Source organism: Sarcophilus harrisii, chromosome 3, assembly GCF_902635505.1.
Source record: "Sarcophilus harrisii chromosome 3, mSarHar1.11, whole genome shotgun sequence".
In the NCBI taxonomy this organism is placed as follows: domain Eukaryota; kingdom Metazoa; phylum Chordata; class Mammalia; order Dasyuromorphia; family Dasyuridae; genus Sarcophilus; species Sarcophilus harrisii.
Window position 1 is genome coordinate 571,941,547 of NC_045428.1, and position 27,244 is coordinate 571,968,790.

Here is a 27,244-nt window from a genome sequence, read left to right on the forward strand (position 1 = left end):
GGTTGGATTTGCACTCAGGTCTTCCTGACTCTGATCCAGTACTCTGCTGATGACAGACCGTTTCTTACAAATAGTAGGTGCTTACTAAATGCTTTCCAAAAGTACATTGCCCAGTGGCTGACCTAATGATTATCATAGGACAGTTGATATAGACTCAGGGGTCATCTAAGCCAACCTACTCATTTTACAGCTGAAACTGAAACCCTCTTTCAGGTCATCCATCCATCTATCCATCTATCCCTCCATCCATTTATCTATCTATCATCTATCCATCCATTCACTCATTATCCATCCATCCATCCATCCATCTATCCATTCAACAAGCAGACAAGCCACAAGTTTTTCTGTAAGGTTTGTGGTTCCATCGCACCCACCCTCTCTGCTTCTTCATTCCCAGTTTCCATTTTAAAATATTCTCAAGTGTTTTCCCCTCAGGGTCCTGTCACATTTCCCCAGGGAGCTGATTGCAGTTGGCAAATACTCTCTCTCCTCCCAAACATTTAGCCTTTTCTCCTAGACTCCCTTCTCCCTAGTTGTCATGGGAAATGTGCAAATTATCGCAAATAACATTCCACCAAGCAATGAATGTTCCAGACTGTCATAAATTAACTCCAAATTCAATCTGGGCACCATGACCATCCATCAGCATGATACAATCAGGCTTATGAGGAATCAGATTACAGTGACCCAAATGAGAATAACTAATGTCCTTTCCTCACAGCATCTGCCCTCCAGACAATCTCCCTTCTCCATTGTTTGTTTACAATCTGTCCTTCTCCCACCCTCCTTTCCCTTAATCCCTGTTAGGTTAGGGTTAGAGTCTGGGCTTCAGTTTTCTTAATTCTCCCACTTAGCATGTTTGCTTTGTCTTTTATGATGTTCTAACCAGGGTCAGTACTTGGAAGACAGGCGAGCTCCCAGCTCTCCCCTTGACTATTTATGTGATCCTGGACATGTCTCCACTCCACTCAGATTCTCATGGGATGATAGATTTAGATCTAGAAGGCACCCTCTATTCCAGAGGGTTTTAAACCAAGAGGTCTGTGAATTTTGATAGGAAAAAAATGACATCTTTGTTTTCTCTAACCTTAAACTGAAATTTAGCATTTCCTTCGATTATGAATTTGTTTAAAAACATGTTTCTGAGGACTCCGTGGACTTCATCAGATATTGTCAAAGGGCTCCAACAAGCTAATTAAGAAGCTTTGATCTAAAACATCACCAAAATTTTAGAGGTGGAGAACTGAGGCTCATGATGATCCAAAAAACCTAAACCAAATTAAGACCAAAAATCCCCATATATTTATCTGTACTGAATCATGGTTCTAGAAAGAGGAGCAGGTCCAGATTCTATCTAATACACCCCACTTTATAGATGAAGAAATTGAGGCTCAGAGAAGTCAATTGATTTGCTCAAGATCACATACACAGTGACAGAACTGAGGTTTCAACTCAGATCCTCACTGTACCATATTGTCCCTGGTCCTGAAGTCTAACCTGATGTAGCAGAATAAAAACAAATAGCATCAACGCCCCAAACTGAAACAATATCCCCACTTGGATTTGGTTTCCTCCTTTGTAAAACGAGGGAATTAGATTAGTAATCACCGTCTGACTTTTTTCTTTTCCAATAAAGTGGGGAATTGAATCATATAAATACCCGAGAAGCACAGATGACAGATGGTTGGAATTGGGGGTGGGAGGGAGGCAGTTCTATATAGATCACTAGAATAAGGAGTGGAAAAGATGGTGGCAGAGAGAAGAAAAAGAGGAATCAGGGGCCCTTGGAAACTTTTCTGAGAATTATAGAGTTGTCTCAAAAGATCCTTAAAGCTAAGAACCCTAAGCCCACACAGTCCCCCAGAATTGCAGGGGCTGAGGAGGTTGAAGGGAGGCAAAGGAAGTTTTCCTTTTGAACATTACAGTCACAAAAGTCACACTAACCTTCAAGGGGGAGCAAATGGGTTTATACCTCCATATTAAGTTGGTTTAGCCAAAAGATTGATATCTTGAGAATGTGTAATGAGACATGGCATAATTTTAGGGGATTCTAGGAAGAGTTTACCTAATTCTAAACTACATAGGGAAATGGAAAGAGTCCTGAATTCGGAGTCAGAAGATTTAGTTTTGATTTAGTCCCTTTCTTGGTCTCGGTTTTCTTTTCTGTAAAATAGAATAATCTTCAAAGTCTCTTCTGGTTCTTGACCCTATGTAGTCCAATCCTCTCAGTTTTCAGATAAGGAAACCAAAGCCCAAGGAACCTAAGCAACTTGCTTGGGGTAATAAGGCAGAATTTGAACCCAACTCGACTTCAGAGCCAAATTTCACTGTACTTCTCTGACTTGCTGGACTTGATTCTTTCCTTCCAATGATTCAGTGTAATATGAAAATACCTCTGGGAGAAGTCACAATCAGTCAATCAATTGGAACATACTTTTAGGCATCTATTAAGTTCCAGACTCTGGAGATAATAAAAAAAGAAATGGAAAAGTCCATTCTCCCGTGGAGCTTAGTGAACTCCCAAGTTAAAGAGTTAATGAACTCTAAGCAGCTGACTTCCATAAATGTGAATACCTTTGGCTAGAAGCTATAGATAAGCTTCTGATAAGGATCTGCAAATATTCCAGGTTGGATTCCCTGAATAAGCAGTTTGATCTCTAACCTTTCTATTTGCAGAATCTGGGGAAAATAATTTAATCTCTGTAAAATGAACTGGTTGGCCAAGGATCAATAAATCAACAAGTATTTATTAAGCATCTACCATGTGCTAGTCTGTGTTAGGAGCTGGGAGCACAAGTACAAAGAATGAAAGTCCCTATTCACAATAAATTTATATAATACTTAATATAATATTATATGAGTATTATGATAATATAGAATAATAATATATAAGGCATTTTGAAAACCTTTAAAAAGCACTATACAAATGCTGGTTGTTATTTTAGTTTTCATTTTTGTTCTTTTAAAAAAATAAAATTTTATTTTATCTTTTGTTTTTTACACAAAAAAATAGATTTCCTCTTGTATCTCTCTAGCTCCCCTCCCAGAGAGCTATCCTTTATAACAAAGAATTGAGGCTGCATTCTAATAAGGGAGACAATAAGTATACATAGAAATATGTGACATGAATATAAAGTTAAAATATAAAGTTAATAAATAAGAACATAATTATGATAGATAGCATTTCTATTATTTATTTATAACATTTTAAGATTCCCCTTCCCAGAGAGCTATCTTTTTTTTCTAATAAGTTTATTTATTTTAATACACATTACTTTATGAATCATGTTGGGAGAGAAAAATCAGAGTAAAAGGGAAAAACCATAGGAGAGATAAAAAAAAAAATGAGTGAACATAACGTGATGATTTATATTCCACCTTCTTAGTTCTTTTTTTTTCTGGATGGATGCATATGGCATTTTCTATCCAAAGTCTATTGGAATTGCTTTGGATCACTGAACCGCTGAGAAGAACCAAGCCTTTCGTAGTTGATCATCGCACTTTCTTGCTGTTATGAAGTACAATGTATTCCTACTTCTTTTGTTTCATGTATCAGTTCATGTAAATCTTTCCAGGCCTTTCTAAAATCAGTTTGTGGGTTATTTTTTTTTTTTTAACAGAACAATAATATTCCATTATGTTGGTTCAGCCGTTCCCCAGTTGATGGGAATCTCAATTCTTTGCTACCACAAAAAGAGCCGCTGCAATCATTTTTGTACACGTGGGTCCTTTTCCTTCTGTTAAAATTTCCTTGGGACACAGACCTAGGAATGGCACCGATGGGTCAAGGAGTATGTACGGTTTGATAGGCCTTTGGGCATATCCTTTATCACAAAGAATTGAGTTTACATTTTAATAAGAGATAACGAATACAAAAAAATACATTACAAATATAAGTTAATTAAAATGTTTTTTTTTGTTTTATGTTTTTATTAACAAACATAGCAATAACGATAGCTAGCATCCAAGGCACAGTCCTTTACATAGGCTATTTCATTGGCTCTTTACAACGACCTTGTAAATGGATGCTCTTGCTATTCCCATTTTACAGATGAGGAAACTGAGGCTGAGGTTAAGTGACTCGCTAAGGCCCATGGCGAAACATGTACAGGATAGTTAACTAGCGGAATCACTCGGGAAGGGAGAACCCGGGGGAAGAGGAGACTTCACGCAGGAGATAAGAAGAACAATAACAACACTGTGCAGCGCTTACTCCGGACCAGGCACTTTGTGGGGCGCTTTACAACTAATAGCACATCCGACCGCGGAGGTTTCTCCGGGCTTTGAGACGTTCCGGGTTTGAGTTCCCCGCGGGCGGGGCTCCTTCCCACCTGGGCAGACGCCGCCGCCGGGGGCTCCGCGGAGGCGAAGGGGCGGGGCGGAGGGCGGTGTCCGCGCGGGCCCGGGATAGGGGCGGAGCCCGGGAAGAGGCGGGCGCTAGGACCCGGTGGGAGGCGGCGAGACGTCACCTCGTCGCGCGCCTGGAAACCCGGGGTTTGGGGCCGCGGGGAAAGAAAGAGCCCGAGCCGGAGCCGAGCGTCGGCTGAGCTGGGGCAGCCGGTACCGGTACGCTGGGCTCGGGCCACTGCCCAGTGGCGTCGCGGCTGCCCGCGGTGCCCCGTCCGGAGCGCGGGGGGGAGCCTCCCAGCCCGGCCCCTCCCCCCACGGCCGCTGCCTGTTCCGGGGTCCCCGCTGTCCGTTTTAGGGGCGCCCTCCTGCTTCCCGCCGCCCCCCCCCCCACGATCCCGAGATCCCCGGCGGGGACGCGGACGCGGACGCTGAAGTTTCCCGGGCGCCGCCGCGTGCGTAAGGGAGGAAGCGGGAGGGCCCGGGGCCCGGGGTCGGCGCCGGGCTTGGCGAGCCCCTGCTACGCCCCGGGCCCCCGGGAGGGGGGGGGGCGACGCTCGCTTTGCCGCGCGACCCTCCCCTCCCCCAGCCTGACCCCTCAGCCCCGCCATCCCGGGCCTGGCTGCGGCCGCGGGTCAGTGTCCCGTACCCTCCGCGGGCTGGGGAGTTTGGCGCAAACCCGGAAGGTGGCGCCTGGTCCGCTCGCTCCTTCACTCAGCAAACGGGCATTAAACCCAGCTCTGGGGTCAAACCCCCTTAGCTGAAGGAGCTCTCGCGCCTTCTCCTTCTCGTCCCCTCCCCTTAGAACCTTCTATGGGATGCCGCTGCGTTCCTGCCCGGCGGCCCCGGCGGCCCCGGGCGGCGGCGTTTGAGGGCGTGGCCCGGGAGACGGGGCTGCTTCCCTTTCCCGCCGGGAAGGGGCCCGCAAGTGTGGGAACGTCCCGGGCGCTGGCTCCGCTCTAAGGGGCCCTCTGGGCTTGGCGGGGCGGCGAGCGCGGCTACGGTGCGGGGTGTCTTTGGAGAAAGGGCCGACCTTCTCCCTCCCTCCCTTCCCAGGGGCCGGCAGCATGACCACCCTCACGCGGCAGGACCTTAACTTCGGACAAGGTGAGCGCTTTGGGTCCTCGGGGCTGGCGCCCGCGCGGGACGCTTGCCGCCCCCTCAGGGCCCTCACCGTGCTTTTCTCCTCCTTCAGTCGTGGCTGACGTTCTCTGCGAGTTCTTGGAAGTGGCCGTGCACCTCATTCTCTATGTCCGGGAAGTTTACCCGATTGGGATCTTTCAGAAGAGGAAGAAGTACAATGTTCCTGTCCAGGTACGGGATGAAGCTGCGGGGAATGAGTACTATTTGTAGTTCTTGGGCAGTGATTTTTTAAATCCTAATTATTTAATTTTATTTTTTAAAAATCTGGTTTTTAAAAAACTGTATAGTGTTTTTTCCCCCCAGTTACACCTAAAGAAAGTTTGATCTTTGTAAGATTTTGAGTCCCGTAGTTTTCTTCCTCTCACCTTTCCCCAAAACAGCGAACTCTCTGATATAGGTCATACATGTATCTAAAACTCATAGATCGTCCCGTTTTATGAAGGTCACGGTTGATGAATTCACTTGGGTCCAGGGGAATGAGGGGACAGAAGAGAAAAATCGAGGTTATTTGCCCTGGAAAACAGACTTGATAGTTATTTTTATAGGACAAACTTTTTTGGCCCCAAAAGATAGAAGCAGGAGCAGAGAGGCAGATTTTGGTTGGGTGTAAGGAGAAATTCCTAATGGCTGTTGAAAAGTAGAATGGTAATTTTATACTGATCCTCGCTTTGTGTTGTGCTGTGTGCATGGAGATGCACTTTGACTTTTTGTCTTTAAGTTCAAAATAAATTAAAAAAATTTTTTTTATTTAATAGCCTTTTATTTACAGGATATATGCATGGGTAACTTTACAGCATTAACAATTGCCAAACCTCTTGTTCCAATTTTTCACCTCTTACCCCCCCACCCCCTCCCCCAGATGGCAGGATGACCAGTAGATGTTAAATATATTAAAATATAAATTAGATACACAATAAGTATACCTGACCAAAACGTTATTTTGCTGTACAAAAAGAATCAGACTCTGAAATATTGTACAATTAGCCTGTGAAGGAAATAAAAAATGCAGGTGGGCATAAATATAGGGATTGGGAATTCAATGTAATGGTAAAAAATTTTAAAAAAGAAAAAAAAAGAGAAGTAGGATGGGCTTCTTTAGGAGACTGTGACTTGTGACTAGGAATCTGATGGAAGCTGGATTCTCATTTTTTAGGAATCATAGTTCTAGAGCTGGAAAGAATTTCAGAGGTATCTGGTTCAACCTTCTTGTTTTAGAGGTGAAGAAACAGGCCAGCCGAGGTAGTTGGCTTTGTCTTCCCCCATAAGTGCCTGGCACAGAGTAAGTGCTTAATAAATGTTTATTGTTAATAAAAGTCCAAGGTCTGGGAGCTAGTCAATAAACATTTATTAAGCACCTATTCAGTTTGAGGCACTCTGCTAAGTGCTGGGGATACAAATAAGAAAAAGAATGCTGGTTCCTGCCCTCAAGGAGATTACGTCTAATGGAGGAAGACAATACACCTAAGGTAGCCTGTTTAGTGGAGAAAGTTCTGAGCCTTACATAAAAGTAAGACTTTGTAAAGTTTTTTTTTTTTTTGAATGGGTAGGGGCAGCTGAGATACTGGTATCTAGCCTGGATCACTTTCCAGGGTGATGAGATTTCAGGTAAAGATATCCTGAGGGAGGTTTGATGTCCCAGCTTTCCTGGGATGTCTTAGTGCCACCTAACTAGATTTGAGATGAGAAAGAGATGGAAAACACCTCCATCTCTCTCCAACATTGGAGCCATAATTAAATCAACTGCTGTTGTTATCAGTGGAAAAAATGGGTCCAATCTACTGAGCTTTTTTGGCTCCAACTAAAATAACCCTCCTTGGCTACTGATCCCTTAAATGTGCTCTTTCCCCCTTATTTAATAGAAGCAAACACAGCAGCTGTATTTCTTTATCCTTCTTCCCCTCTTCCTTTACCCTTTAACTCAACCAATTTGGGAAAAAAAGGTAATCTTGAGAAGGAGATGGTGTGAGATTAATCAGCATTTATTATGATGATGATTTCTATTGTTCAGACACCTAATCTGTGCTAGGTGCTGGGGATATAGAAGCAAAAAAAATGTGATTTTGGCTAACAAAGGGTTTATATTATTTGGGGGGGAAACATGCGTGTGTGTGTGTGTGTGTGTGTGTACACATAAAATAAACAAAGGTTATTATTGCATCTGGAAACTCCCCTGCTCCCCTCTCCTCTTTCCCAGGAAGAATTGAATTAAAACCAGCTTCAGATACTTACTAGCCTTGTGATCCTGGACAAGGCACTTAATCCTGTTTGCCTCAGTTTTCCTATCTGCAAAATGTGCTGGAGAAGGAAATGACAAACTATTCCAGTATCTTTGCCAAGAAAACTCCAAATGAGGTGATAGACATACTGATATGACTGGATATTATTGTAGAAGAATGCACTGGGAACTGAGGGAGTCAGGAAAGATTTCTTGATTCCTAGATATGTTTGCCTTTTCTGAATTTCAAGAATAAGGTGAAGCTACAGAGAAGCAGTTGGTGTGGTGAATATAGAGCTGGCCCTGAGATCGTTTTCAACCTCTGATATTTACTAGCTCTATAACCTTGGATAAGGCAGGACCATAAGTGTCAGAGAAGGGGAAGATACTGATCTGCTTTGGTGGAAGGAGTTCCCTCCCCTGGGGCTCTCAATACAAAGGCTTCTTAAACTGTTTCCACTTATGACCCCTTTTTGCCAGAGAAATTTTTACTTGACCCCAGGTATACAGATACATAAAATAAGTGTACAAATCAAACATGTACTGATAATAAATCATAGAAAATTTAAAAATAGTTTTTTGGCACATGTGCAGTTTTGCCATTTATTAAAGATGAAAGTAAGCTTGCATACCTAAAAGATGGATGTGCTTGTTTATTTTTACAGAAAGAATTAAATCTTGGCAGAATGTTTGATACTGCAGGTATACATTCAGAAACCTGTTATTGTTGCCATATTCTTCATGACCCCCGTGTTCAGTTACATGATCCCATTTGGGGTTGCGACCCACAGTTTTAAGAAGCTTTGCCCTATACCAAATAAATCCCTTGTCCTTTTGAAGGCTTCAATTCAAGTCTTAAGTACAAAAGACCTTCCAGCTTTCCACCATGGGGAGAAAGCACGGTATCTCACTTCCTTTATATCAGTGTTTCATTTTGTCTTGTATTCCCAGGTCTTAGTATATTCCTTGACATATAATAGGTGACATCAAGCCCTGAGTTCAAACATAGGCTCGGATTCTTCGTGTTTACTGGCTGTGATGGTGATGTTTATCTTAGTTTCCTCATCTGTAAAATGGAAATAAGGTCGTTCCAGTCCTGATGGATCAGGCCATCCTCAGCAACGAGATCAACCAAATCATTTCTAATGGAGCAGTAATGAACTGAACTAGCTATACCCAGAAAAAGAACTCTGGGAGATGACTAAAAACCATTACATTGAATTCCCAGTCCCTATATTTATGCACACCTGCATCTTTGATTTCCTTCACAAGCTAATTGTACAATAATTCAGAGTCTGATTCTTTTTGTACAGCAAAATAATGTTTTGGTCATGTATACTTATTGTGTATCTAAGTTATATTTTAATATATTTAACATCTACTGGTCATCCTGCCATTTAGGGGAGGGGGTGGGGGGGGGTAAGAGGTGAAAAATTGGAACAAGAGGTTTGGCAATTGTTAATGCTGTAAAGTTACCCATGTATATATCCTGTAAATTAAAGGCTATTAAATTTAAAAAAAAAAAAAGGAAAAAAAAAAAAAAAAGGAAATAAGGTCGTTGTAAGGTTTGACCTCCTGCTTACTGTTAATAATGAAATGCTGTTCTAGGACAGAGACTGACTTTTTTGTGGTTGGATTTTTTTTTTTTTAAGTTAAATTGAATTAAGTTGGAGCTCAGGTGGTATGAATGGATGAAAAGCATTTATTAAAGCACTGACTGTTGTAAGAGGTAGAGATATAAATACAAATCAAGCTTAACTTCTAATGAAGGAGATAACACTTTGGAAGGGTTTTGTTGTTCTGTCATTTTAATCTTGTCTGCTTCTTCATGATCCCATTTGGGTTTTCTTGGCAGAGATATGAGTGGGATTTGCCATTTCCTTCACCAGCTCATTTAAAGATGAAGAACTAGATTTGAACTCCAGGCTGGCTTTTTGTTTTGTTTTGTTGCATTGTCACCTAGCTTCCCTTGAAAAAGCAACATTAAGGACAGATTGCATTTAGTGGGAGGGTGTCCTTGGATTGGTGGTGGCGATGTCACCAGTGGTGAAATTTGGCAAGGCCTTCTTCCAAATGATCTTCCTTGTCCACTTACCAAAACCAACCTTAAACTGTATTAGAGTGGTAACCTTTTTTTTTTTTTCTTTTGCCACATTATTCTATGCTGAAGACTTTTTCTTGAGTTTTAAAATGTAAATTTTTTTTTATTTCATTAAATATTTCCCAATTAAATGTAAAAATATTTTAATAATCGTTTTTCAAAATTTTGCATCCCCAATTCTCTTCTTCCCTCCTTCCCCTTTCCCTTGCTTGAAAAGCCAAGCAATTTGATATCAGTTATGCATATGTAGTCATGCAAAATATATTTACATACCAACTAAACCCAAGAAAAATAAAGAGAGTATAAAAAGTTTGCTTCAGTCCCTGGGAGGTAAATAGCATTTTTCATCATGGGTCCTTTGGGATTGTCTTGGATTATTGTCTTGATCAAAATTGCTCAATCATGGGGCAGCTAGATGGCTCAGTGGATAGAGGTCTGCTCTGAGAGAAGAGATTCTTTCCCATGTCATACTTAGCAGAAACAGGCGAGAAGGCCTATGGGCACTATATCTTTTTAAAAAGTTCCAGTCTTGGGACAGCTAGGTAGCTCAGTGGATAGAGCACTGTCCCTTAAGTCAGGAAGACCTGAATTCAAATGTGACCTCTGACACTTAACTCTTCCTAATTGTATAACCCTGGACAAGTCACTTAACCCTGATTGCCTTAGCAAAAATAAAAAAATAAAAAAAAAAATCATAGCTGATCATCCTTACAGTATTGCTGTTATTTTGTATGATGTTCTCTTGATTATGCTCACTTCACTCTATATCAGTTCCTGTATGTCTTCCCAAGTTTTTCTGAAGCCATTTTGCTTATCATTTCTTACAGTACAATAATATTTCATCACATTCATACACTACAACTTGTTCAGTTATTCCCCAGTTGATGGGCATCCCTTCAATTTCCAGTTCTTTGCCATCACAAAAAGGAAAAAAAAAAAGAATATAAATATTTTTGTACAAATGAGTCCTTTTCCTGTTCTTTGATCTCTTTGGAGAACAGAACTAGGGGTGGTATTGCTGAGTTAAAGGGTATGGGCAGTTTTGTAGCCCTTTGGACATAGTTCCAAATTGCTCTCCATGCTAAAGATTTATGGGTTGAGAGGCACGTGCTACATAAAATTTTCCCCCTCAAGAGCTGCCATTTTTGTTGCTTTTGAGTCCAAGGTTCTATGTATTTTGAGGTTTCTTGAGCCTATGGGAAATACGCAAATGTAAAAAAAAAAAAAAAAATCGTGAATACTTGACTTACCATGGTACAAATGTTGGTGAAGTCAAATTTATATAAAAATTATTTGAGAATGACCTTTTACTTATAATTACATGCAAAATTTTGTGGCATATCCAACAATATGGCATGCCCATTGATAACCACCGATGGGGTTGGGGGTGATAGTTGAGCGTGGGGATACCAATTTTGGAGGGCTTCCCTTTCCATGAATATTCCCTCCTTCTTCTTTATTTAATAAAGCTTCGTGGCAATTGAATTGTGTGTGTTTAAGACATTTATTTTTGGTCTCCGTATCTTCAGCATTTATTCCATGTACATAGTAGGAGCTTAATAAATAATGATTGATTATCCCAAGGACCTCATTCTTGGTTCTTCTGTGAACAGATGTCCTGCCATCCGGAGCTGAATCAGTACATTCAAGATACCCTTCACTGTGTAAAGCCCCTGCTGGAGAAGGTGAGTAGTAATTTTGTTAGCCCTGCTCTCCAGATCCCCCCAGTCCCTCTGGTCCTTTTTAAGTGTATCTCTTCTGCTCCTCTGGACATCATAGATTCTGACTGAACTTTGAGGAAAATCATCAGATTAAATCTAGGGGGTGGGGGAGAAGGGTCCTTAGAACTCATCAAGTCCAAGCTCTTCATTTTACAGAGAAACTGAAGCCCAGATGGGCTGAAATAGTTTCAACAAATTCACAGAGCTAGCATGTAGCCAAGTGAGCCTTTGAACATGGGTCCTCTACCTCTAAAATGAGAGTTGTCTCAGTCTGTTTGTCTATTTGTCTCTCTCACAGACATACACACATACAGATGTGCTTTCAGTCAAAATTCAGTGTCCAGATCACTCTCTGATGGGCCCTGCCCCCCTCACCATTATCTTTGATTCACCATGTCTGGAGAGAGTTGTTTGCCTGTTGTTCCCCCATTAAAAAGAAGAGTTCTGGAGAACAGGAGCTGTTTTTGCTTTTCTTTTCATCCTCAACCCTTAGCATAATGCCTGTACATAGTAGGCACTTAATAAATGCTTACTGACTTGATTGTTGATTGACTCCAGAAGCACTGACTTGACTTTAGGTCCCTTTTTTCCCCAGAGGAGAAAGGTGACTTTCACCACTGTGACCTATAGAGGGATTTTTTTTTTGGGGGGGGGGGGGGGGCGGTTGTCTCTGCTCCCTGCTGAAGAATGACTGAGAAAGATGTGGGGGCTAGGTTACTGGTGTCTCACTTGTTGCGTTCGCTGTGGTTGACCTTGCGGGATCTTTGCAGAATGATGTGGAGAAGGTCGTGGTGGTGATTTTGGACAAAGAGCACCACCCAGTGGAGAGATTCGTTTTTGAAATCACTCAGCCTCCCTTGCTTTCTATCAGGTGAGCTCACAACAATAGCCTCCCTCCTTTGAAAAGGGTCACCGAATCAGTCTGTTTGCTGGGAGAAAGAAGGCGGCTTTCGGAGAGAGAATAATCGAGTTCTTAGGAGTCTTAGGGTGTTCGAGCTGGACGGGGGCCTCAAGACCCAGAATGATGGAACTTAGAGGGGTTCTAGCTCAGAAGTGTCAGAGCTGGGAGGAACCTTGGAATAGAGAATGTCAGAACCCGGGATGTGTGGTGGAACCAAAAAGGCCCCATCACAGAGATGAGAGCCTTGGGTTCTTGGGCTGGCCTGTGAGCTTGCTTTAACACTCTGATAACCACATTGTGGCAGAAGTGGTTTCCTTTTTTCTGTGTATTTTATTTTTAATCATTTAAACTTAATTCATCTGAAGATCACTTCCTAGCCTTACCCTTGGGCTGTAGAATATGTTAGTTCTAACTGAAAGCTGTATAAGTATCTCCTTGCTTCAGTTTCTTGACTGGATTCTATTAGAATTCAGTCCGCTCGGTAATGGCGGCACATTTCAATAAATCTTTGCCTCTTGACTAAGGGGAAAAAATAGCATTTAAAAACATGATTCTGAAAAAGGGTCCACCTGCAGGCTTCCTTACACTGCCGGAAGTTCTGGTCTAAGCTCCAGAGAGCTTTTAAAACTGGAGAACTGTGATTGAGGAAGAGCAAAAATAGGGCTTGCCCATGTGTAGCTTGGCATTTCTCATAGGATCTTGGGACTTTGCTAGAAAGGACTTCAGAGGGATCGAGTCCCCTCCAGTTTTACAGAGAAAAAAAAGTGATTTAGCCAAGGTCTGAATGCCTTCCATTTCTCCGCCTCTTGTTCTTTGCCCCCTTCCAGCAGTAACATGCTAAAGCCCCCTGCTGATGTGCTTGGAGACCCAGAAAAAGGGTCAGATTGATGGAGGTGACCCAGAACCCTTTACTAGACGCCATTTACAAGGTTTTAGGTGGGAAAAAAAGTAAAACTTGATCTGGGAGTCAGGAACTTGTTTTCAGGTTTCATCTTTCCCTCTGGGGTGTAGTTGATAAAGAGAATTGAGATGGTCTTCCAAGGCCCCAGACCCCCTGGCAAACCTCCACTTTCTCCTTCCCAGCTCAGATTCTCTGCTGTCCCATGTGGAGCAGCTCCTTCGGGCCTTCATCCTGAAGATCAGTGTCTGTGACGCTGTCCTGGACCACAACCCCCCAGGTAGGCGCTGCTGTTCTGCTCTGGGGGTTCCCCCATGCCTGGTGTCTGGGAGTTGGCTGCGTTTTTCCCTTCCTTTTCTCCTGGAATTGGAGCCCATCCCCATGGGCAGCTGTCTCTGGGACCAGCCTGCCAGGCATTCCTGCGGCCCAGCTGAATTTCTCTGAGCCTTGGCCCAAGGCCACTCCAGCCCATTGTTCTGGCCATTCGTACCAGGTCCATTCTTCAGAGCCGGCTTCATCCTTACCACCTGTGAAAGCTTCCTATGATGAACTTACTCCCCCTGGGTCCAATCTCCCCGTCCATGCTGCTTTAATGCGGCTGCAGTCTATTTTCACAGTGACCATTTCTATTTATGGACATCCATGCAGAATTCTTTTTAAAAAGAGGCTGTCCTTAAATCCTTCCACACTTATATTAAGGGAAAGCCAAAAAGACAAAGGCTCTGAGGGGGTGCAAGTGGGAAAGGAAGGAAACTGGTCTTGGATGAAGGCTTTAGATCTTCATGCGCCAAGCCATTTTACGCTGAATATTCAGGGGCTGGAGCTCTGGGTTAGGGCCAGTTGGGGAGGACCCAGTGATCAGGATTCTCTCACCTGCCCCTCCAATTCTGCTACCTCCCCCTTCCCAATGCAGGTTGTACCTTCACTGTCTTGGTCCACACGCGGGAAGCGGCCACACGAAACATGGAGAAGATTCAGGTGATCAAGGTGAGTTCCAGTCCCTGACTATTGGGTCAAAAGGTAATGTTTTGAGGACCCCTGCTCCCCAGTTTTACTTCTGGCAGGGACTTGCTGTATGATCTTGGAGCAATCTCTCTCTACCTGAGAGCTTACCTGGGAACCACAAGTCCCTATGAATGATTGAATGCACTCACAAAATGCCTGCTCTGCCCCAGGCCCTGTGCTGGGTATGCATTGTGGGGGGAGGTGAGGTGGGCAGGAAAGGGGGGATATTTTGGTCTGAGAGTCATAGAGATTCAGAATGGAGGCAGAAGTGGAGATTATCATGACCACTGCCGAAGGTGGTGTAGTGATTAATGTATCCCAAGCCAGTGAGAGGGGTGAGGGAGGGGAGTATCTATGGGTTGGTTAGGAGGATGCTGAGACCTTTTGGTGTCTGAACAGGGTAAGAAATGTTAGCTGAGTTTGTATTGCTTTGTGTGTCCTGAACAGTCCAGTGCAGTGGTCCTCAGAGTATAGTCCAAAGAATTGTTGGGGTCTCTGAAACCCTTTCAGAGGGTCTACAAATTCAAATTTCTATTTTTTTTCTAATTTTTTTATTTCTAATATAATAAATAGCTATAAATATAACCCATGTGAACAAAAACTCTTTGAACAGATCCTCGACAGTTTTTTTTTTAACAACATGAAGATACTGAAAACAAAAGTTTGAGAACCACTAGTCCAGTGGAAGAAAGTCCAGAGCTGAATAGATTAACTTCAATAGGGACATGGTCTCTGGGTGCCGGGGTGGACAACACAAGGCAAGGGCTTCTGCCCAGGGTGGCTGGGGTCTGAAGCACAGTCTGGGACCCATAGATAATGGTAGGTTGGGTGAGTTTCCTTTTACTCTCACTCACTACTTCCAGGGTCTGCTGTTTAATTTCGACAATCATAGCATAAGAAAACATACAAGAATTTCAGCCTGCTGGTTGGATGCTGGAGCAGCTGGATGCTGCTCCAGGAGGGTGGGAGACGAGATAGGAACAAAATGGATAGACCAGGGTTGCCATCTGCACTGTTGGAAAGATCATAGATTCAGTGGAGTGCTCCTTTTCCCCTCCCTAGCTTAGCATGTGATTTTCTGCTCCCAAAACAGCCATTCTTTTTGTAGCCAGCTGAGTAACAAGTCTCTGTCTCTGGGCCCTTAGTGGAATAGGAAGTCCCATCAGAACCAGTCATTTCTTATGCTAGAAGCAGACATCATAAATGGGAGAGGGGAAAAGAGGGAGAATCCTGCTGATATCACACCAAGTGGGAGAAGAGGGAGATGGGTGTCCTTCAAAAGGAAACCTGGGAGATTTGGTGAGTGGCTGTATTGACGCTAAATCCGTATTTGAGCCCCAAGCTCCTTCACCCCCCTGCCCCAAGTACAGTATCTGGCACACTGTAGGTATTTAGTGTTTAATCACCATATTGTGCAATAATCACTATAATGTGCAAAAGGTGGGTAGTGGTATAACTAGGGGAGGACCCTTGGCAGAGCTTATAAACCCAGTTGATATAAGGCTGGGAAACTGAAGCCCTGCTTAGAGAGCTCCAGGAGGGCCATGACTTAATAGAGACGAAACAGATAAACAATCAACAAGTTTTTATTAAGCACCTTCTGCATATAGAGGCACTCTGTAAGACAAAAGGGAAACCAGTCAAGACATTTACATTATCTTGGGAAATAACCAGATACAGAAAGTCTGTGGTAAGTACACAGGAAAGGAGCCACTGTTTGGACCTCGGTTTTTTTCCTGTATCAAATCAGGGGGGTTGGACTAGATGACCTTTCAACTCTAAATCTAATTCAAAAGTGTAAATAAATGGTGTGTGTATGTGAGTCAGTAAGCATTTATTAGCACGTAATATATGCCAGGCACGGAGGATACCAAAAGAAAGGCAGGTGAAGGATGGGTGAGAATTTAACAGGTAAGGCAGGAAGAGAAAATATTCTAAACTTGTACAACAGCATTGGCCAAGGCTGGGAGGTAAGGAGATCCTCAATGGAACATTAAGAAAGGCAGGACTGTATGCTATCAGGTGAAAAGGCCAGATTTTGGGCTGCTCTTGGAAATCCCTATGGAAGCTAATCCATAGGGATTTCCTTGTAGGGACTATGGCTCAAAGTAGGAAGGGACTCCCTTTGGCCAGGAATTCTTTTTTTTTTTTTTTTTTTTTTATAATACATTTTCATTTCATTAAATACTTCTCAATTATAAGCAAAAAAAAATTTCAAGTTTGAAATTCTCTCCCTTCCTCCCCTCTTCCCTCTTTGAGAAGGCAGGCAATTTGATTTGACATGAATTATACATACAAAGTCATGCAAAGTACATTTCTATATTAGCCATGTTGAAAAAGAAGCATAACAATAGGTTTAAAAACTAGGCTTCAATCTGTGTTCAGAGTTGAGCAGTTTTCTCTCTAGAGATGGGCCCTTTGGAATTGTCTTGACTTGGTCTTGATCAGAGTAGCTAAGTCTTTCACAGTTGATCATTGCTGTTACTCTATAGAACATGCTCCTGGTTCTACTCACTTTGGTTGTAGTTCCAAATTGTTCCCGCAAATACACTAGTTTATAACTCCATCACCAATGCATTAATGATTGTTGTTTTGAATTGATCCAACCATTCTGGAGAACAATTTGGAACTATGCCCAAATGTCAATAAAACTGTATATCCTCTGATCTAACAGTAGTACTAGTCTGTATCTCAGAGATTTAAAAAACCTGGGGGGCGGGGGAAGGAAATGACGTATTTGTACAAAAATATTTAGAGTAGCTCATGGTGGCAAAGAATTGGAAATTGAGGAATGGGTGAACAAGTTCTGGTTTTTGATTATGAGGAAATACTATTGTGCAATAAGAAATGGTGTGCAGGGAGATTTCAGAAAAACCTGGAAAGACTTACAGGAACTGGTGTTGAATGAAATAAGCAGAACGAGGAGAACATTGTGCAAGTAACAGCAGCATTCTAAGGATGATCAACAATGAATGACTTGGCTCTTCTCAGCAATAAGCTAATTCAAGACAATGATAAAAAAATGCTATCCACACCATATCAGAAAAATTACTGATGAAGTCCAAATTCAGATCAAAGGATTTGGTTTGTGTGTGTGTGTGTATGTTTATTCTTTTGGTCTTTCTTTTACAGCATGACCAATTGGAGATGTTATATATGATTATACATAAGTAACCTATATGAAATTGCTTACTATCTTGGGGTGGGAGGAAGAAAATTTGGAGCTCAATTACATGTAATTGGGAAAAACAAAATACTATTAACATTTTAAAAAGGAGATTAAATACTCTCTTCTCAACTCCCCAGCGCATTAGTGTCCCAATTTTTCCATATTCCCCATCATTACTATGTTTTGTAATTGTGTGCATATAATCCTTGGGTTTGTCTTGGCAGGTAGACTACCAAATGTTTTATATTATCTGTAGCTATTTTAAATGGAATTTCTTTTTCTATCTATTGCTGCTGGGTTTTGTTGGTAGTATATGGAAATGTTTTTGATTTATGTGGGTTTTGTTTTATATCCTGCAACTTTGCTGAAGTTATTTCAACTAGTTTTTTTTACGTTGATTCTCTAGGGTTCTCTAAACATATCATATCCCATGCAAGACTGATAGTTTTGTTTCCTCGTTGTCTATTCTAATTCCTTCAATTTCTTTTTCTTGTTTTTCCTGCTATAGCTAGCATTTCTAACACCATAGTGAATAATGGTGGTGATAATGGACATCCTTCACCCCTGATCTCATTGGGAAGGCTTCAAGTTTATTCCCATTACAGATAACGCTTGCTCTTGGTTTTAGAGAAATATTGTTTCCCAGGGATTCTTAACAGGGGATTCTCCCTCCATAACTCACATCTCATGGAATTCTGTCCTCTTGGCCCTTAGGACTTCCCCTGGATCTTGGCAGATGAGCAAGATGTGCACATGCATGATCCCCGGCTAATCCCACTGAAGACCATGACCTCAGACATTTTAAAGGTGAAGCTGGGTGGGAAGGCCACCATGAAACCTAGATGTTCCAGTGACTGCTGGCAGATAGGGCTTGGGGCTGTGAGCAGCACTGAGCAGAAGCAGCCCTAGACTACCTAAGCTGCCTTTGTTGAAGGCTTTGGAAGAGTGGTCCTATTTCTAGGGAGGACTTGATCTCTCCCATGTCTGTAAACAGACATGACCCCTGACCCCTAGTGCAGCAGCCTGTCCTGCTTCATCTTGATTGGCCAAGGGCAGCTCGGGCAAGCTCCATAGCCTGGGCAGAGAGTGGGCAGGCTACAGGCAGCCCATGGCTATGCCTTCTGACCGCTCACCCCTTTTGAGTGAGACACTTGTCTCTCAATCAGGAAGAATCCCATTCTGATCCTTGTACGGGATCATAGTGACCAGTTGGTCCAACCCTGCGCCCCACCCCCCCCCCCCCAAAAGCCTCCAATTGGTCTTGCTTGAAGAGTGCTAAGGGAAGTTTACTATCTCTTACGGCAGCCTATGCCACTTTTGAATGACCCCCACTAAGGAACAGGGATCAGGACCTTTTTTCCTGCTGCCAAGGCCAAATTTGCTCTTAACTCTGGCACCAAAGGCAAGTGCTTTCTCCTTTGAGTCTTAATGTTCCCATCTGTGAAATCTGTGATTTAACCATCTATCATGGTTTCCTTCTAACAGATGCAACTGTATGTGGAGGAGAGGGCTCACAAGAGCAGCTGAAGCAGGCTCCCCCAGCTAACGCAGGACTGGACTTTGGCAGCCGTCATGGGCCCCTCCTGGCCCAGAACTGCACCCCTGAGAGACTAGGCTGGAGACTGGGTCCCTCTGCCATCTCTGGTCACATGCCTACCAGCCTTGGAGTCCCAGGGAGGGCATGGAGAGAATATAAAACCTGTTCTCTGCCATCCTTAGGGCCTCTGGACATAAATGGCCATTGTACATGGGACTGTTTTTGTTTCAATAAAAGACCTGAGGGCAGCATCCTGTGGATTGTTGCTCAGAGACGGGGAAGCCCTGATTGACCTGGGATTGAGAATGCCTCTGGGAGAGCCTGCACCATCACTCCTGACCCTATGCTTTCCTCCTTCCTCAAACCAACTCTAGGCTTGAAACCCTGCAAAAGTAGGAAGATGCCGTCACCTTCATCCCATCTGGGTCTGGATCTAGTGGCTACATCTGGCTGCCTCTTCTGTACAATTGGATTTCCTGGGGACCTCAGGACCAATGGTGATGCTGCTGTTGGTGACTCGTGAGCCGTACCATCCGGCCCAATACTGAGTGTCTTTGCCGCCATGCTGAAAGCGGATGTGACGGACTCCACGGGGGTAGTTGGAGAATGTGTGGGAGACCTGAGGGAGGACAGAGTTAGTCATTTGGTGGAGGTGGGCCTATGGTTGGCGAGATTGAAGGGCAAGGGAAAATAGAGGATGGAGAGAGCATGGGGCAGAAAGGTCTGGGCTGTAAGGCAGGGATTCTTAACCTTTTTTGTGTCCTGGATCCTGCTTGTGAAGCCTATGGCTCCCTTCTCAGTCATGTTTTTAAATGCATAAAATAAAATACATAGGATAACTTTGAAATATCGTTATTGAAACAATATAAATTTTCTAAATATATAGGGGATGTTTTATTATAGGATGTTTTGTATTTATGGGTATATGTAAAAAGTTAATGTATCCTTGATTAAGAAGCTCTTCTATAATGTATTCTGTGACTAAGCTCCTTCAGAGATGAAGTAGAGTGGGGACAGAGAGTTGAAATGGGAAAGCTCCTTAGAACTTGGACATTACTGACCTCTTTCCACTCGCAATCACTCCACTGCTTGATCTCCATCGGTGGGGGCTCAAATGTATCCAGGACAAGGAAGTTAGCTGATAGCAACTGCACGCAGATCTGGTAGCGGCAGGCACAGTCGTATCTGGCAGCAAACCTGAGGGAAAGAAGGGCCACTCAGAAATCCCTAGGTCTCGGAGTTGAAAGGTCTGTCTTTTTTTCAATCACTATTGAAACATAATTTAAATTTTATAAGTGTATATATTTATGAAATATATTTATAGGATATAAATATCCTATATTTATAGGATTTGTAGGAATATCTTTTTTCAATCTAGTCCATTCTGCATCTAGACTGAGATGCCCCTTTATAACATCCAGCTTTCAATCTGGAACATGCAATAAAATGGACAGTGACTGGAGGGCTATAGAGGAAAGAGCAACAGTCTTGACATTAAAAAGAACTGGATTCAGATTCTGACATTTACAATTTGTGTGACTCTGGGAATCAATCATTTTACTTCTCTACAAGTCTTAGTTTCCTCATCTGTAAGATAAGAGGTTAGACTAGACCAGGGCTTAAACTTTTTCCACTTTTTTGACTCCTTTTCACCTGAGAAATTTTTATGTGACTCTGAATATATATATGTATACACACATAACACACATATATATGAAATAGGTCTACATATCAAATATTTATTGATAATTTGTAAACCCTTCCCAACAGTTTTAAGAAGCTGGGGAGGAGCTGATGTTTTATATATATATATAATTTACACATGTATATACATACACACAAATATATTGGGCAGCTCTGTTAGGAAGTGTTAAACCTTGCCAGCATAGCCTCCTGAGAAATCCTGTTTGGCTTTCAACTCAACCGGTACTTCTTAGATTACTGATTTAGAGTGGAAGGAGGAGCTATCAGAGGTCACATGTGTCTGAGGTGGATTTGCCCACACTTCCTAACTTACAGTACAGCTGGATTACATTAAGTGCATATCATGTCCTTTCTCTTGGGACTACTACAAATTAACAAGAATTTATATAAATAAATTGCCAGGCATTGAGTGCCCTCAGAAAATTTATATTCTAACAAAGGAAACCATGATATTTGCATAGGTATATACCACTTTAAGATAATTTCAGGAGGGGGCAGTGATAACTGCAAGGATGGAGAAGGACTCATGGAGAAGCCTTGAGCTGAGCATCCAAGGAAGAAGTAGTCCTAGAGGCAGAAGGGGGAGGGTCCCATACCTGAGATAACCTATACAAAGGCAGTGGAGCGGGAGATGATATGTCACGGGAAGAGTAAGAAACCCAGTCTGGACCTAGGTGTTGTAAATCTCGGGCCGAGATGTGAAGGCATTTGTATCTGATCCCAGAATTAACAGGGAACTTCACAATGATCCATCTGACAGCCAAATGGAGGGTAAGTTGGTGAGGCAATAGGAAGCCAGGGTGACTGGGTGGTTGTAGGGTACCTGCTGGGGTTTCAGGCCAAACAACCCTCCCCTGCCTTGTTCACGAGATCATGGTGAAGATGGAGTGCCTGGGTGTGAGAGTGTCCCCATCCCCCTATGTCCAAGACCCACTTACCAGTCCTTGACAACGATGTCCGGCCTCACGACGTCCATCAGTTCATTCCAATACCCCTCTGCTTTCAGGTCTATCATCTGAGACTTGAGGCAGGTGCTGGGGAGACATAAGAAGGCGGTTGGGCCCAGGTCGGCTCCGTAGAGAGCTGGGTTGCTTCCTCCTCATCCTGGCATCTTCAGGTAGCCACTCCACCATACAGTGAAGGGGTGCCAGGTAGCCCATCAGACATGGGGCCAATCTTGTGACTCCCTCCCCCAGCCCCTGTCTGAATCATGGATGAATGAGGTAGGGGAGTTAAGTTACCTCCCTGGAAATTAAGGACTCCCCTTGAGCATGAGTAATTGGTAATTTGGGGCAGCCACAGTGCATACAGTGCCAGACCTGAAGTCAGGAAGACTCAGCTCCCCGAGTTCAAATCCAGCCTCAGACTCTTACTAGCTGTGTGATCCTGGGCAAGCCATTTTCCCCTGTTTGCCTCAGTTTCCTCATCTACTGTAAAATGGGAATAGATCTAACATTTGCAAAGTATGTGGCTCAGTGCCTAGCACATAGAAGGTGCTATATGAATGATGGCTATTATAATTGTTACTATTTCTGCCCAGGGACTTCTTGGCTCTATTCTCCCAGATCCCTCCGCCTCCCCAGAGCCCACTCAAGTCAGGATTCCTCTTTTTTTTTCCCATTTTTCAAAATTTTATATTAATATTTCTTTTTTTCCTCTCTTTTCTTTCTTTCTTTCTTTTTTTTTTTTTTTTTTAATTATAGTAACTTTTTATTGACAGAACCCATGCCAGGGTAATTTTTTACAACATTATCCCTTGCACTCACTTCTGTTCTGGTTTTTCCCTCCCACCTTCAACCCACTCCCCTAGATGGCAAGCAGTCCTATATATGTTGAATATGTCCCACTATATGTCAGGATTCCTCTTACTGATAGGAGGTGACAAAGTATTTCTTGACTCTGGGATCTGGAAAGTCTCTCCCATGAGCTCCAGGGGTCTCTTCCACTTTCCAGTTATCTCCTCCATTCTGATCAATTCTCCAAAATTCCAACCCCTCTAGAAAAAAGAAGAAACAGAATCTTGAGTTCCATGGGGGAGGTAGGTGGGGAGCCGGATGTTGGAGTCATTGGGAGATTTAGAGAAGAGAATGGTTAGATGGAATTATGATGGGAAAGCACTCACACACCAGCTGTGAGATCCTGGACAAGTCACTTAACTGGAGAAAGAAATAGCAAAGCATCCGGGACAATATGGACCACGGGGTCCCCAAGAGCAGGGCAGGACTAAGCACAAACAGCTCTCTGCCACAAAGTAACAAACAGGATGTCCCCAAGAGAGACTGCTGCTGTTGAGATCAGGCTTGTGACACGGGTTGAACTTCCTGTGTAATAGGCAAGTTCTGTCTATTTTACCAGCCCTATGCTTATCGTCCCATGCAGGCTGAGCATGTTAATTATGTGACTTTCTTTGGTCTAGGTAACTCCCTCTACTTAGCAAAGCAGGTACTTTCTCTGCAATTTGTGGCGCTGGTTGCCAGGGGTGCTGAGGGCTGGCGATTTGTCTAGGGTCACCCAGCCAGTATGTGTCAGAAATGAGACATGAAGCCGGTTCTTTCCGGCTTTGGGGTCCATTATATCTTGCTGGGGCAGGAGGGGAGCCTAAGGATCTGGTTCTTTAGTAGACAGGAGCCACCCAGAGAGACTAAATATCTGGTTCCTTTTCTGGATTACATAGACTCTCCAAAGTAAGCAAGGACACTTCCTTCCTGGAGTAGGATGCCCCACCTTTACTATCTTCAACTCCCAGTATGAGAGCAGGCAATGTTACATTTTGGTTTTTGTATTCTCACTGCCTGGCACATAGTAGGTGCTTAATAAATCCTTGTTGACTGATAGGTGTTTATTAAATGTTTTTTGAAATGAAGTGGGATTTAGCCCATGAAGGCTTGGCTCCTTCTCCACCATTAATCATTAGTCTGACCCCTTCAGATCATAGGATCCTGGTTGAAAGGGAAATCCGAGGTCATCTGATCAACCCCTTTTGTGTTACAGATGAAGAAAATGAAATCCAGAGAGGACTTCAAATGGCAAGTGAAATATTATTTACTACTCCCTGTATGAGCTGTCCAACAGTCAGGAGAAAAGAGAGAAAGAAGAGGAGAAAGGTACAGGAGAAAGAACAGAAATTCTAACTTTGGTGCTGATTCCCAAATCCCGTGTCATTATTTTGCCTCTCTCCTTTTAAGGGAAGTGACTTGCCCATGATCACATGGGTGGAAAACTTTCAGAGCTGGGATTGGAAGTGGCTTTTCTGCCTCCAAGTGCATTGGGCTACCAGCCTCCATAGAGTCTGCATGCCTATAGTATGAGACAGCTTTCGTGAGGTGAGGGGGAAGGGGACTCACCTTCAGCACAGGGATTGCGGAGCAGGTTCCTTCGGAGGCTGCAAAGAAAGTAAAAAACCTTCCAGTCGGCCACTGGCTGGTCCCAGTTCTCGGAGATGAAGCCCTCCCGCTGGCACTTGCGTTTCCACAGGGACACCAGGTCGATGAGGTCCCGCCACAGGCTGCAGACTGGCCGGCAGTGCCTCAGCAGCTCCCTGGCTGGTATCAGGGAGAACAGCTCCAGGAGGACGTTCTCTGGCAGCTCATTAATGGAGGCCATGGCCCTGGTGCCCGAACTAGGAATGGGGAATCATCTACAGTTGCACAAGCTTAGAGGGAGGCAGTGTCTAAACAGGGAAGGGGAGGGAGCAATTAGGAATCTGACGACATGAAAACGGACAGGGAGAATATGGAGTTTGAAAAGTTGGGCGGCATAAAATGCTTTGAAAGCTTCATTTGAGTTTTCTCAACAACTTCTCTAATTTATTTTTTATTTTCCCGGTTACATATAAAACTTTTTACATTTGTTTTTAAAACTTTGAGTTCCAGATTCTATCCCTTCCTCCTTCCCCATCCTCCCATTCCCACTGAGAAGGCACGAGTGATATTGTACAAAAGATTTCCTTAAAAGTCATTCAGAACAAATTCTCAACTCAACTAAACCACAAGAAGCAATTGGCACAAGAGGGAGAGCTCTGGACTAGGACCATTTTACAGAATGGGTCACCTATTTCTACAAGGTCTGACCATGTTACTCCCCTATTCAATAAACTCCAGTGGCTCCCTATTGCCTCCAGGATCCAATAGAAATGGCCTGTATTTGGCAATCAAAACCTTTCATGTATTTTCATATGCAACTTTGGGGAAAATATTTTAAAAACCCAACAACAAAGTCTTTCATAATTTCTCTCTTTCCTAATCTTCCTAATTTTTTTTTTTAACACTTTACTCCCCTCCACTATCCCTTTCTTGTTGATCTTTGTAAACAATGTTCCATTTCCAGACTCAGTGCCTTTCACACTGGGCCTGGAATGCCTTCTCTCCTGGTCTCCATTTACGACTTCCCCGGTCTCTTTCAAGATTTAGTTTAAATTCTACCTTCTATAAGAAGTTTCTTGTAGAATTTCTGAAAAATATGCTGTCACTTTCCCCCATTCCCAATTCCCTAGCTTTCCCTACTGATATATATGACTTCCAATTTTACATTGGATATATCTTGTTAATTGTCAGCCTGTTGTCTCCATTGTTAACTCCATGAGTATAGGAATTATATTTGCCTTTTTTCATATTACTTAGTGATAGAAAGTTAGTTGGCAATTAGGTGGGATGAAGGGATAAAGAGCACTGGACTTGATGTCGGGAGTTCAAATCCAGCCTCAGATATGGCTAGATTTGGCAAGTCGCTTAACCTCTTTCTGCCTCAATTTGCTCTGGATCACTTAGCTAGTAAGTATCTGAGGCTGAATTTGAAATCATCACTTTCTGATTTCAAGGGCAGCTAGGTGGCTGCCAGGCCTGGAGTGAGGAAAACTCATCTACCACACTCAAATCTAACCTCAGTCGCTAACTAGCTGTGTGACTCTGCTCACTCTGCCCTGTTTGCCTCAGTTTCATCTGTAAAATGAGTTCGAGATGGAAATGGCAGACCACCACAATATCTTTGCCAAGAAAACTCCCAATCAGGTCACAGAGAAGCAGCTATCCCTGAACAACTCCCTGACTCCAGGCACAAGGCTCTAACCAATGCACCACCAGATGCTTCTAAAAATGGGGATAATAATGGTACTTCTCAACAGCATTGTTGTAGAGATTAAATGGTATCGATTACAAAGTGCTTTGCAAATCTTTAAGTATTATAGAAGATGTTCTTGTCATTATTATTATCATTGAATCAGTAGCTAAGCCATTACTTGCTAAGCAAAACCTTCCCTGATCTGGTCCTCCCTTCTCTCATCTGTTAAATGAGGAGGACAGAAAGATGCTCTCTAAGGTCAGCATCGGTATTCTAAGCTACCCCCCCAGCTCTGATATTCTGTGTTCGGAAGTCATTTCAGGCCTTGACATTCTCTGTTCTAAAATCCGTTCCTGTTCTAACGTTTCATTCGTCACCTCAGACAATTAAAAAGTAATGCAAGTCAGTTCTCACTTGTCGGGTGATGGAAGGCAGGTTGCTTTTCAAAAGTCTTTCAAAAAAGACTCTCCTTTTTCTTCCTCTTCAGTTCCGGCTCATAATAAAATCGGTCTTTTCCGTGCCTATGAATAAATTGGAGGGCTGCACAGGAGCAAGGGCGAAGCGAAGTCCCAGAGAGCCAGCCCTGTTACTGTTCCTCTGGGCCGTGAGCACTAAGGGCAAGCAATTTGTAAGCCCAGTCTCGGTTCTCGGGATCACTCCCTAGGACACGGGTTGAGCACCTGGAGATAAGAGGGAGAAACAGAGCTGAGAAACGCAGCAGCCAGGGTTGGGGGAGGGGAGAAAGTAAATCATATCTTCCCCAGCCTCCCTCCCAGCCCCCTTTACAGCAGTCCCCCAGAGCCAGCCCCTGGGGATCCCTTGGATCGGCTCCCTCTGGGTGACGGGTGACGCCCGAGCTACAATGCCCTTCACCCCCTTCCTCCAGCAGCGAGAGCGCGCGAGGAGTAGGTCTGGCCAGGACTGCCAAAGCTAAACTCGGCCTGGCTGACAGCCTGGGCTCCGGGTTACTTTTCCCTTCCCCCAGGGATGACTGCAAATCAACTGACTAGAGGCGTGCCAGGAAGACCGCAGGCTGCGCCCCCACATTTCGCATCTGTTCCAGGAGGGCCCCCTGGGCTCCCGGCTCCCGACTGGGGAGGAGCCCCAGAAGTCCCGGCCCCCCGGCTCCTCCTTGGCCCCGCTTTCCCCCGCAGACCGGATCCCAGCCTCTTCCCCTGCCACGCTCCCGCTACGCACAAACCTGGGCTTTGGGAGCGGGGTCGGGCTGGACTGGAGAAGCTGCCAGACAACTCTCCCCGGTCACTCGGGGACTCCGGCCTCGCTCACTTCCGTGAACACTCAGCTCCCAGCCCGCCCCCGCAGCCAGCTGCCGTTACTGGGACCTTCGCGAGGGATCTGGGAAATGCAGTTTTCAGTCCTCTCTCAGCGGAGAGATTGGCCTCCGCCTCCCAGACTTATTAGCTAACGGGAGTATAAAGAAGTTGCTT

General features: G+C 43.8%; 2 protein-coding genes across 7 annotated transcripts; one reads left to right on the forward strand and one right to left on the reverse strand.

Annotated features, from left to right (window-relative positions):
- The first annotated feature begins 4,488 nt into the window (after positions 1-4,488).
- On the forward strand, positions 4,489-19,288 carry MAD2L2 (mitotic arrest deficient 2 like 2). Of its 4 annotated transcripts, XM_031962865.1 has the most exons (9): positions 4,717-4,802; positions 5,404-5,454; positions 5,543-5,661; positions 11,420-11,491; positions 12,298-12,398; positions 13,512-13,606; positions 14,240-14,313; positions 18,215-18,307; positions 18,986-19,288. In XM_031962865.1, exons 2-9 carry the CDS (start codon positions 5,415-5,417, stop codon positions 19,025-19,027), a joined length of 636 nt encoding a protein of 211 aa, XP_031818725.1. In that variant the 5' UTR covers positions 4,717-4,802; positions 5,404-5,414; the 3' UTR covers positions 19,028-19,288. The 4 variants fall into 4 exon arrangements, with proteins under 4 accessions (XP_031818722.1, XP_031818725.1, XP_031818721.1 ...); XM_031962862.1 differs by lacking the exons at positions 4,717-4,802; positions 18,986-19,288 and adding an exon at positions 4,489-4,566 and having other exon boundaries at positions 18,215-18,505; XM_031962861.1 differs by lacking the exon at positions 18,986-19,288 and having other exon boundaries at positions 18,215-18,505.
- Positions 19,272-27,140, reverse strand: LOC100930430 (F-box only protein 6). 3 transcript variants are annotated; one of them, XM_003765003.4, is made up of 7 exons: positions 26,998-27,140; positions 26,211-26,476; positions 24,086-24,411; positions 22,611-22,737; positions 21,680-21,775; positions 20,099-20,234; positions 19,272-19,656 (listed from the first exon to the last, which is right to left on the reverse strand). In XM_003765003.4, exons 3-7 carry the CDS (start codon positions 24,342-24,344, stop codon positions 19,471-19,473), a joined length of 804 nt encoding a protein of 267 aa, XP_003765051.1. In that variant the 5' UTR covers positions 24,345-24,411; positions 26,211-26,476; positions 26,998-27,140; the 3' UTR covers positions 19,272-19,470. The 3 variants fall into 3 exon arrangements, with proteins under 3 accessions (XP_003765051.1, XP_031818719.1, XP_023355637.1); XM_031962859.1 differs by lacking the exon at positions 26,998-27,140 and adding an exon at positions 26,804-26,925 and having other exon boundaries at positions 19,471-19,656; XM_023499869.2 differs by lacking the exon at positions 26,998-27,140 and adding an exon at positions 26,583-26,770 and having other exon boundaries at positions 19,471-19,656.
- Positions 27,141-27,244: the final 104 nt, after the last annotated feature.

Coding starts and splice junctions, on each gene's coding strand:
- MAD2L2 (XM_031962862.1), top strand. CDS start 5,415: ATGACCACCCTCACGCGGCAGGACCTTAACTTCGGACAAG. Junction 12,399..13,511: donor CCTCCCTTGCTTTCTATCAG/GTGAGCTCACAA, acceptor TCTCCTTCCCAG/CTCAGATTCTCTGCTGTCCC. Junction 14,314..18,214: donor AGAAGATTCAGGTGATCAAG/GTGAGTTCCAGT, acceptor CTTGGCCCTTAG/GACTTCCCCTGGATCTTGGC.
- LOC100930430 (XM_003765003.4), bottom strand. CDS start 24,344: ATGGCCTCCATTAATGAGCTGCCAGAGAACGTCCTCCTGGAGCTGTTC. Junction 22,738..24,085: donor CCGCAATCCCTGTGCTGAAG/GTGAGTCCCCTT, acceptor TCTTTTTTCTAG/AGGGGTTGGAATTTTGGAGA. Junction 19,657..20,098: donor GTGATTGCGAGTGGAAAGAG/GTCAGTAATGTC, acceptor GTCCTCCCTCAG/GTCTCCCACACATTCTCCAA.